The 12,522-nt window shown below is 30.7% G+C and overlaps 1 protein-coding gene across 1 annotated transcript; it reads left to right on the top strand.

Moving 5' to 3' along the window:
- The first annotated feature begins 1,360 nt into the window (after positions 1 to 1,360).
- Positions 1,361 to 9,506, top strand: ref(2)P (refractory to sigma P). The gene is made up of 4 exons (XM_075293522.1): positions 1,361 to 1,974; positions 7,357 to 8,270; positions 8,334 to 9,036; positions 9,112 to 9,506. The coding sequence occupies exons 1-4, from the start codon at positions 1,773 to 1,775 to the stop codon at positions 9,258 to 9,260; spliced, it is 1,968 nt and encodes a 655-aa protein (XP_075149637.1). The 5' UTR covers positions 1,361 to 1,772; the 3' UTR covers positions 9,261 to 9,506.
- The last annotated feature ends 3,016 nt before the right edge of the window (positions 9,507 to 12,522 follow it).

Genomic DNA, 12,522 nt, shown 5'->3' with positions numbered 1-12,522 from the left:
AATAAAATTTTTTATAATAAAATTTTGACAAAATTTCTATTGAAATAAAATTTTGACAAATTTTTCTATAGAAATAAAATTTTAACAAAATTCTCTATCGAAATAAAATGTAACATTAACATTTTCTATAGAAATGAAAATTTTCTACAGAAATGAAATAAATCTGTAAAAATATATAAATTTATTCATCTCTGATGCAAATTTTATTATAACTTGATGGGGAATAAAATTTTGACAAAATTTTTTATAGAAATAAAATGTTGACAAAATTTTTTATATAAATAAAATTTTCACAAAATTTTCTATAGAAATAAAAAGTTTGCAAAATTTTCTATAGAAATAAATTTTTTACAAAATTTTCTATGGAAATAAAGTTTTGACAAAATTTTCTATGGAAATAAAGTTTTGACAAAATTTTCTATAGAAATAAAAAGTTTGCAAAATTTTCTATAGAAATAAATTTTTTACAAAATTTTCTATGGAAATAAAATTTTTACAAAATTTTCTATAGAAATAATTCTAAAGAAATAAAATTTTTTATAATAATAAAATTTTTACAAAATTTTTTATAATAATAAAATTTTGACAAAATTTCTATAGAAATAAAATTTTTGACAAAATTTCTATTGAAATAAAATTTTTGACAAATTTTTCTATAGAAATGAAAATTTTCTACAGAAATGAAATAAATCTGTAAAAATATATAAATTTATTCATCTCTTGATGTAAATTTTATTATAACTTGATGGGGAATAACCAAAGGCAATTTTATATTAATTTTATATTCTTTAAAATGGATTATTAAAAAAAAGTAATCGTGAAAAAATGGCGATTTTAGCGTATAAACTCGAGCAGAGTCGTACAATTGAATGCTTTCTAGGACATCGTTAAAGAAATCAATCCAAGTGTCAACCACAACTACTTATATTTAGCGTTCATTTAATTTAAAGTTAACTGCACGCAAAATTTTTTTTTTTCTGATTCAATCACGAAATTAATGGATCCAATCAATTTTTTAATTGAAATTTCTTCAATCACAGAAATAATAGAATCAATTATGAAGTCAATTAAAAAATTAATTGATATAATTAAAAACTTAATTGATACTATTATTTTTTTTAATTGATTTTTGTTTCAATTAAAAAGAAATTTTAAAACTCTATTAAAATTTTCATTGGAAACATGAACCAAAGAACCACACATGAAGTTGGCAACACGTGTTTGTTCATATTGGGTTTAACTAAACTAATCGATAACGATTACGAATAAGTAGGGTAACTCGATAAATGTCTTCACACAATCGATTGGTATTTCACAATAACAAAATACCAAAATAAAACATCTTCGTCATAGGAGAAGGCTTAAAAACTAACAACTCATTTGACATCAATCCACGAGTAGAAGTCGGAGAGCAAGCAAGTGATTCTGCAAAAATTTGAAGGAACAGTCCAGAATATACAAGAACTCAGGAGAACCTCTGGAGTTATATATTCAAAAGAATTGGGAAAATTGTGAAATACCAACTCACAGGCCATACAAGAAGCTCCCATATATAAACCTCCATTTTAACTACGCAATACTCAGTGTCAATAGAGCAGCAAAGCAAGGAACTCTCAAGTGTGAATAAAAACCACGCATCATAACAAGAAAATCAACAAAAGAATAAAAGCAACATATTTAGTGACGAATAATAAAAGTGCCCAACATTTAAACGAGAATTATTTAAAATTGTTACCCAACTAAAAACGAATTAATACATTAAAATATACAAAATGTTTGCCGTTCAACCCATACATAGAGCCCCGATTATACCCTCGACGTTGAAGTACACCTACAATTCGGACGGCAAACGGATCAATGGCTATCTGAAGACATCTGATACATCCCTTTTCGAGGACATCAAAATGAAAATCGAAAGGACCCTATTTGTGGAACATAAATTGCCATCCGGTGAAAATCGTTTTTATTGGATTGGTAAGTTTTTATAATCAATTGAGTGATGAAATCGGCAATCGGACCACACAAAAATGAAAGGAAACACGAACAGTTGCACAGTATATATGTAGGTCTTTTGTAATAATGCACTTTGGATGCATATCTACTTTGATTTAGTGGGCAGTGTTGCCAGTATTTTTCCGGCTCTTGTGTCCCCAAAAATCCCCAATTTATAGTTAAATTCCTCACAAAAACCCTAATATATTTTGAACAAATTTTTATAAAGCAAAAAAAAATATATTATATTTTCTACAGCTGAAATCCGTTACAATTAAAAACATACACATATATAAAATTTTTGTCATGTCAGCTTGCGAGTTGCAATAAGATCAAGATTTCGAAAAAAAAACTCCAAGAGATCAGTGACATTCTTCCAAGCATATAGCTTTAGATTACTGGCGGACCTGGAAAACGTTAACTTAAGCAATTTGTTAATGTTTTTGGAGCAATCTGTTGGGTTCAACAAAAGTAAATAATAGAGAAGGTTCAGTGGTTAAGAATAGTAGTGTCTATATGTAATAGGTACTTTTAGTTAAATGTGGTATCACAATGGACTAAATAGTCTAAGTGAGCCTGAAATTTAATCGGGCTGTCACTTTAACCTAACCTAACAGTCTTCCAAATGTTCGAAAAATTAAAATGGGTGTCTAAATACACAAGTAATAAAATGGGGTGCTAGATAAATATGAAGGTGAACCATCTTCATTATTTCTATATTTATGGAATATTTTGTCCGACACAGTGATGAACACTGTCACTCACAAAATGATATCACAATTGTAGAAAATGCCTTAGACAAGCTGAGTAAAATTATAAATAAGCGCTTGTTACCGTTTCTAGTCCAAATGCTTCATTTGCACCCTTTTATATCTTTTTATATATTATTGAAATAAATAGAACTTGAAGTAAATCAAATTTAAATCTGATTTATTATAATGAACCGATTTCGAAAAATAAAAACAAATTCATGAAAAGTCGTCAACTCAAATTTTACGTCCCCATCCACGAAAAAATATCTCTAATGCTGGCAACACTGTTAATAGGAGAAAAATTCAGAGAGAACAGTTATGGAAAATTACTCTCAATTAGGGCTGCCAAATCAAGAAAACCGTCATAATTAAAATTGATGTAAAATGGACTAAGGACAGTTTATATTCACGATTGCTTTTTTTAAATAATTTTTAGTGGAAAATTTTACTAATATTATTCATTATAAAGAAAATAATTGCGAAAATATGAACTGTCATTTTGTCAAATTTTGTTTATATAGAAATGAAATGTTGTTAAACTTGTATATAGAAACAAAATTTTCTATAGAAATAACATAAAATTTTTACAAAATTTTCTATAGAAATAAAATTTGACAAAATTTTCTATAAAAATAAAATTTTGACAAAATTTTCTATAGAAATAAAATTTTGACAAAATTTTCTATAGAAATAAAATTTTGACAAAATTTTCTATAAAAATAAATATTTGACAAAATTTTCTATAGAAATAAATATTTGACAAAATTTTCTATAGAAATAAATATTTGACAAAATTTCCTATAGAAATAAAATTTTAACAACATTTTCTATTGAAATAAAATTTTGACAAAATTTTCTATAGAAATAAAATTTTGACAACATAAATAAAATTTTACAAAAATTTTTTATAGAAATAAAATTTTGTCAAAATTTTATTTTCTAAAGAAATAAAATTTTGACAAAATTTTTTATAGAAATAAAATTTTGACAAAATTTTCTATAGAAATAACATTTTGACAAAATTTTCTAAAGAAATAAAATTTTGACAAAATTTTCTATAGAAATAACATTTTGACAAAATTTTCTATAGAAATAAAATTTTGACAAAATTTTATTTCTAGAAATAAAATGTTAACAAAATTTTCTGTAAATAAGCTAGATCCTCTATGATTGTCATTTACTTTCAACAATTGTGTACTTCACCACAATGATTGGGAAAATATATTTATACACATATCGGAATAGATGGGTCTGTTGTTTTCTGTCATGCATTTAAATTGTCTGTTTTGTATCTTATCATGCCATTAATCAATATTCGGTGTTTTACGGTTTTCTTTATATATACACAAATGACTCAGACTTTATACAATACACATTGGCCCATTTCCACAATCACAAACAAAATGCATTATCTTTATATCTGTAACATTTGGTTTGATTGTTCAAATGATTGTAAAATATTCTACTATAGAAAGTTAATATTATGGTACGTTCGTAGTCAATTATTTAATTGAAATATTAAACACGTTTTCTGCAGGCACATCATATTTCTAACGCCTTCATTTTTGTCTATATTTCTATGTTATTTTGTTTATTGATTTTGTTTGTTATCGTGTTTTTTTTTCGGTATAACTGGTTATTATTTTCGCAGCCTGAATCATCGCAACAAAGAACAGATAAACACATTTTCCCAAACTTTAGTTGAGATGATATATAAATGCAGATGACTTCTCCAAATTAGAATTAACTTTATCAAAAAACAAAACCCAATGAACTTTAACATTTCGAAAAACTTCTTTTGTTAAAGATAATTAGAATCAGAGGTTGTAGGTAATATTTAAATGGAAATTTACACAATAACTCGTTTCTATTTTTTAATTGCAATCAATTTCCATTTCATTCATGTTATTTATATGTTTTCAATAATCTCATTAACTAATTATGAGTCGTTAAACCTGAAATACTTTCGATTTCTATTTCAATCATAATAATTTGCGAACAAAGCTATAAAAATGGCTATGCGGATATTGCAGATATGTTTTCATTTCATTTCATTTTCATTTTATTGAACATATTTGTAATATGAAGCCAAGGTGGCCAATGGGCCTCATGCCCATAATTTGCTTATTCTCAACCCTAGAAGTAATCTTCCACAGTTCTAAATGGCAGTACATAGCTCATTTTTCCCTGAATAATTTTAGGTTAGGCAAGGTGGCAGCCAGTTCATTCAGGCTCATTTAGAGCCTGAGCCTGAGCCAGTCCAATGTGATACGTTTATGGTCAGCTTTACTCTCTTAGTGATAAGAGTGCTGCTTGAGGGGCTATGGACCTGCAAAAAAACATACGGCAAGAATTCACTGCCACAGTTGGTAGAATTCTACCAAAAATGGTAGATTTTTTTACTGCTTGGTAGATTCCTCGAAGTTTTGGTAGATTTTCATTAAAAAAAATACAATTTGGCAAAATCGTCTATTTAGATAAAATTTGACAAAATTTTCTACAAAAAAAAAGTGACAAAAATTTTTATAGAAATAAAATCTTGACAAAATTTTCTATAGAAATAAAATTTTGACAAATTTTTCTATAGAAATAAAATTTTGACAAAATTTTCTATAGAAATAAAATTTTGACAAAATTTTCTATAGAAATAACAATTTCACAAAATTTCCTATAAATGTTGGTAAAATTTTCTACAGAAATAAAATTTTGACAAAATTTTCTATATAAATAACAATTTGACAAAATTTTCTATATAAATAACATTTTAACAAAATTTTCTATAGAAATAAAATTTTGACAAAATTTTCCATAGAAATTAAATTTTGACAAAATTTTCCATAGAAATAAAATTTTGACAAAATTTTCTGTAGAAATAAAATTTTGACAAAATTTTCTGTAGAAATAAAATTTTGACAAAATTTTCTATAGAAATAAAATTTTGACAAAATTTTCTATAGAAATAAAATTTTGACAAAATTTTCTATAGAAATAAAATTGTGACAGAATTTTTTATATAAATAAAATTTTGACAAAATTTTCTATAGAAATAACAATTTCACAAAATTTCCTATAAATGTTGATATAATTTCCTACAGAAATAAAATTTTAACAAAATTTTTTATAGAAATACAATTTTGACAAATTTTTCTATAAAAATAAAATTGTGACAGAATTTTTTATATAAATAAAATTTTGACAAACTGGTCGATAGAAATAAAATTTTGACAGAATTTTTTATAGAAATAAAATTTTGATAGAATAAAATTATGATAATATTTTCTATAGAAATAAAATTTTGCAAAAAATTTTTATAGAAATAAAATTTTGAGAAATTTTCTATAGAAATAAAATTTTGACAAAATATTCTATAGAAATAAAATTTTGACAAAATTCTATAGAAATAAAATTTTTTCAAAATTTTATATAGAAATAAAATTTTGACAAAATTTTCTACATTGACAAAATCTTATTTCTATAGAAAATAAAATAAAATGTTGACAAAATTTTCTATAGAAATAAAATTTTGACAACATTTTCTATAGAAATAAAATTTTTACAAAATTTTCTACATTGACAAAATCTTATTTCTATAGAAAATAAAATGTTGACAAAAATTTTTATAGAAATAAAATTTTGACAAAAATTTCTATAAAAATAAAATTTTGAATTTTAAAATAAAATTTTGATAAAAATTTTCTATAAAAACAAAACGAATGAAAAAAAGAGGAAGCACGCTCAAAATAAACCCAGCCAACTGTACTCAAATCGATGATTTGACAGTGGCATAGGAAAAGAGATATGTTTGTTTCGAATTTATTTCGGCATAAGCCGGCTATCGTGCAAAACCTTTTTTTTCGGAAGGTTCACGTGTGGTTCATTGTTGGGTTTAATGAACTGCCGGAATTTATTCTGATAATTGGTTGATAGTTTTGCTGCAAGTAGAGGATGCTGATGAGGAATGTGGTAATTCCGAAACGTGCGTCTATACAACCATCTTGCAGTCTATAGGGCTTTGCCCAAATAAATTTGACAAACATTCTTTTCCTCTGTTGGTTAAGCTACACTTGTAGTTTAGTCAATGCATGGTTTTAAGCTGAAATCAAAAAACAACTACAATGCTTAAAGAACAAAACCAACAATAACAAAACAAAACGAATGATAAAAATAAAATTTTGCCAAAAATTTTCTATAGAAATACAATTTTGACACAATTTTCTACAGAAATAAAATTTTGACAAAAACTTTCAATAAAATTTAAATTCGATCAAAAACTTCATTTTGTAAATTTGGTAGATATTTGGTAAATTGATCTTGGTAGATTATTGTCGGCACGAATGACAACCGTACAAGGATTATCTATTTAGTTTACTATTTGTCAGGCCTAAAAATTATCACTATTGTTAATTCTCAAGTACTAGGGGATTTGAAAAATTTTCATTGAAAAAATATCGTTAATTTTTTTCTGTGTAGTAGGGGGGCTTGTAATATGTGAGCCGTAGAAAATTTTATATTTCAAAAAGTTTCTTTTTGTTTCTGCATAATTAAATCCTTCACCACACCTTCATACTTTGAAGTTATTATTAATAATTTTTTATCATTTTAATTTCTCTAGACGAAGATTCCGATGAAATTGACATTGTAACCCAAAGCGACTTTGACATCTTCGTTGAGAAATCTAAGGAACGTTGGCATCTTTTGGTTGCACCCAAAAATAAAGAATCTAATACAGAGACAAACATCCCTAAAGCTCAAGATGCTCCAACTAGTACTGGCGCAGCTGGACCACGTCAACCGCCACCAGCAGATGCTTCAAATAACCCCAACAGTGTCCACATTGGTGTTGAGTGTGATTCGTGTTTAATGTGTCCCATAGTGGGATTCCGTTACAAGTGTTTGCAATGTCCCAATTTCGATATTTGTCAAAATTGTGAAGCTAAACATGCTCACGGTGATCATATGATGGTACGCATGCCGAATAACAATTGTCCTTATGTAGTTGATGCCTGGGTTACTGGTGGCGGTATGGGTTGTGGCCGTAAATCTGGTCGCAAACATCATGAGAAACGTTGCAAGAGTGGTGGTATGCCACCTTTTGGTTTTAATTTTGCCTCGCCTATGGCTGCTAATGGCGAAACTGAATCTGAAAAACCCAAAGAGGGTGGTCGTAGACACGGACGTCGAAGTGCTAGACACAATTTCTTGTCACATTTATATGAAATGATGCATGATTTGGCTGAAGGTGGTGGGGCAGCTGCTGCTGCTACAGCAATGGGAGAAACTCCTGAGAATACCACAACCAAGACCACTACAAGTAGCACTACTACTTCATCCAATCCACCTGGAGAGGATAATCCTGTGGCCAAAGCGGCTTTTGATGCAGCACAAAAAGCTCATGCAGCTGCTGTTAGTGCAGCAGAGATTGCTGCCAAAGTAGCCCATCAAACGGCTTTGGATGCTGCCAGAAAATCTATTTCTGAAAATCCCTCAACCTCTGCTGCTGCTGCTGCAGAGCAGGCCAATGAGAAGGTTAGTGTTTTATTTTGTTTGTTAATAAATATTTGCTTAATTAAAAATATTTTATTCCCATAGACTCAAACGTCCTCTTCTACAACCACTACAACGACTACACCTAATGCTTCTCAGACCCCAACTATGTCAGCAGCTCCTTCATTGCAAGATTTTGTACAATTATTGGATCCAAACCTCTTGAGAGGTGGCATGGAAATTCTAAACAATTTCAATGATATGTTTGCCAAGATGCTGGATCCAATGGATACCGCTGAGGGTGGTGAGACTTCGAATTGTCCCATTGCTGAGAATATACGCAGATCTTCTCAACAGTCTAGCAATTCCAACAATTCAAAGACTTCCAAAACAGTATCGAAAGAAGGTGAAAAGAAAACTCCTGAGGCTGCTGTCAATAGTCTATTGGATATCAGTGATTTGGGTAGTGACAGCGAAAGTGACAGTGTATCTGAATCTTTTATCAAATTGAATGCTCCCTCTAAGGAAAATACACCAGAAACTGCAGCTGATGCTACTCCTTCAACCCCAAATACTTCTACAGCATCCACACCACCAAAATCTTTGGATAAATCGAATGTTATGGATTTTGCTCAATTAAGTGCTGACCTGAAAGCCCATATTGCTCAAGAGGAGGAAAAGACAAATACTCCCACAAAACCAGCGGATGTTGAAATGCGTGCTGTTCCCGTTTTCAAAGAAACGGAGACTGAAGCAGCTCAAGCAAAACAGCCCGAAGAAAGTAGAGCTGTTCCCGTCTATCATGATAGTAAGAAAATAATAGTTTTCATTTAAATTCCTTATGATTGCTTAATGCGTAAATTTTCTCGGTTTCCCTATGTAGATCCCCGTATTAATCATTCGGTCCTTGCCATGATGTCTATGGGTTTCAGTAATGAGGGTGCTTGGTTAACACAACTATTGGAGAGTGTCAATGGCAATATACCAGAAGCATTGGATCTTATCTCGGCCACTCAGCGCAACAGCCAATAAGTGATATGCATAGGCAAGGCCCAAAGGAATTCTATTCAATATATTCTATATTCTTCGATATCATCATATATTCTATATTCAATATTATTTGTAGCTGTTAGTAAGGTGGTGTATCGTACCAGCTTTTGTAAAATTTAATCCAAAATACATATGTTTATTTTAAGTATTCTAACGATTGATGTAATTCTTTACTACCAGAATAGAATAAAATCAATATATATTATATGCATTATTTGAAAATTTAAACATATGATTTTGTTATTGCAACAGGAAAGATGTCGTCTATATCTGTGGTCATAAGAGTGTGAATCGGGCGAAAGTTATATATGGGAGCTATATCTAAATATGAAACGATTTCAACCAAATTTGGTAGAAGTGACGTTACTATCAAATGTAATCGTACTCCTTGTTCAAATTTTGAAGCAAATCAATATGAAATTCTGGCTTCTGAGACCATATAAGAGTGTATATCGGGCGAAAGGTGTATATGGGAGCAATATCTAAATCTGATTCGTTTTGGCCGATATTTTATGAGTTTAGCGAGACTCATGATACATTCGAATATAACTGGTTGGCTGATAAGTCCCCAAAGAAAAACACATTTTTTTGTCAAAATTCGTTTTTATTAGTTCCCTTCAAGAGCGATACAACGATTATAACGACCTTCCAATTTTTTGATACCATATTGGTAGTACTCCTTCGGTTTTGCCTCAAAATAGGCCTCAGTTTCGGCGATCACCTCTTCATTGCAGCCAAATTTTTTCCTTGCGAGCATCCTTTTGAGGTCTGAGAACAAGAAAAAGTCGCTGGAGGCCAGATCTGGAGAATACGGTGGGTGGGGAAGGAATTCGAAGCCTAATTCATGAATTTTTGCCATCGTTCTCAATGACTTGTGGCACAGTGCGTTGCCTTGGTGGAACAACACTTTTTTCTCCTTCATATGGGGCCGTTTTGCCGCAATTTCGACCTTCAAACGCTCCAATAACGCCATATAATAGTCACTGTTGATGGGTTTTCCCTTCTCAAGATAAACGATAAAAATTATTCCATGCGCATCCCAAAAAACAGAGGCCATTACATTGCCACCGGACTTTTGAGTCTTTCCACGCTTCGGAGACGGTTTACCGGTCGCTGTCCACTCAGTCGACTGTCGATTGGACTCAGGAGTGTAGTCCATGGAGCCATGTTTCACCCATTGTCACATATCGACGGAATAACTCGGGTGTATTACGAGTTAACAGCAGCAAACACCGCTCAGAATCATCAGCACGTTGTTGTTTTTGGTCAAATGTGAGCTCACGCGGCACCCATTTTGCACAGAGCTTCCGCGTATCCAAATATTGATGAATGATATGACAAACACGTTCATTTGATATCTTTAAGGCCTTTGCTATCTCGATCAACTTCATTTTACGGTCATTCAAAACCATTTTGTGAATTTTGTTGATGTTTTCATCGGTAACCACCTCTTTCGGGCGTCCACTGCATTCAGCGTCCTCCGTGCTCATTTCACCACGCTTGAATTTTGCATACCAATCAATTATTGTTGATTTCCCTGGGGCAGAGTCCGGAAACTCATTATCAAGCCAAGTTTTTGCTTCCACCGTATTTTTTCCCTTCAGAAACAGTATTTTATCAAAACACGAAATTCTTTTTTTTTTCAATTTTTTCACAATAACAAAAGTTGCTTCACAAAAAACGCTCTATCTCACAAACTAATTGAATTACAGACGTCAAATTTTGACACGAATCATTTGAAGGTTGGTACTATATAAAAATAATATGCATTTAATACTAGCGACGCCATCTATGTGTCAGACCGGGGACTTATCAGCCAACCTGTTATAATGAAGAAGATCCATTGCGGCCGTAAATCTGGTGATAAATATAGTATATGGCAGTTATATGTAAATCGGAAAAGATTTCAATACCAGCATCAATAGCGATTGTCGTTGAGCCAAAGTAAGACACTATGCCAAATTTAAGGACGATCTGAATTAAACTGCGAGCTGTACACACAAATACATGTACAGACAGACATCGCTAGAACGACTCAGAGGGCTAATCACGGCATTCGATATGGAATTCATTATCGTATGAATACGATTAAAAGTTTGGATCACGCCAAGTATATACCGCCGTAAGTTCGGCCAGGCCGAATCTTATGTACCCTCCACCATGGATTGCGTAGAAACTTCTACTAAAGACTGTCATCCACAATTAAATTACTTGCAATGCGGCCGAAGGCATCTATAAACTTCCTAACATCATCTTCTAAATTGTAAGTTAGTCCATGCGGGATATATTGTAGACAAAAAAGGTCGATTAAATACGCATATATTCAGTTCTTGACCGGTATACCGAATAAATAATTACGAACCGATATGAACTTTTGTGCAGAATTGAAATATGGGGGTCGCTTTATATGGGGGCTATATACAATTATGAACACGAGTCTACCAAAAATGGCAGATTTTTTTACTAATTGATAGATTGGTAGAATTCTTGATATTTTGGAAGATTTTGCAAAATATTCCTCTCCAACTATGAAATGCTTCATAAATTTTCTATAGAAATAACATTTTGACAAAATTTTCTACAGGAATAAAATTCTGACAAAATTTTCTATAGAAATAAAAATTTTTACACAATTTTGTATAGAAATTATATTTTGACAAAATTTCGTAAAGACATAAAATGTTGACAAAATTTTCTATAGAAATAAAATTTTGACAAACTTTTCTATAGAAATATAAAATTTTGACATTTTTTATGGCAATACAATTTTTGTAGATTATTTTTGAATCAAGTGGCAATCGTAATTTTTCTGTGTTTGGGGATCGGTTTATTTGGGGGCTATACATAATATAGATCGATACGGATCAATTTTGGCATTATTGTTATCAACCATACACTAGCGAAATGTACCAAATTTCAACCGAATCGGATGAATTTTGCTCCTTCAAGAGGCTCCGGAGGTCAAATATGGAGATCGGTTTATATGGGGGCTATATATAATTATGGACCGATGTGGACCAATTTTTGCATAGTTGTTAGAGACCATATACCAACACCATGTTCGAAATTTCAGCCTGATCGGACGAAATTTGCTTCTCTTTGAGGCTCCGCAAGTCAAATCTGGGGGCTATATATAATTATGGACTGATGTGGACCAATTTTTGCAAAATTGTTAAGAACCATATACCAACTCCATGTACCTAATTTCAGGCAGATCGGATGAAATTTTCTTCTCTTTGAGGCT

This window comes from Haematobia irritans, chromosome 2, assembly GCF_050003625.1.
Source record: "Haematobia irritans isolate KBUSLIRL chromosome 2, ASM5000362v1, whole genome shotgun sequence".
In the NCBI taxonomy this organism is placed as follows: Eukaryota; Metazoa; Arthropoda; class Insecta; order Diptera; family Muscidae; genus Haematobia; species Haematobia irritans.
Note: the sequence above shows the minus strand (reverse complement) of the source record. Positions and strands in the feature narration are given on the sequence as shown.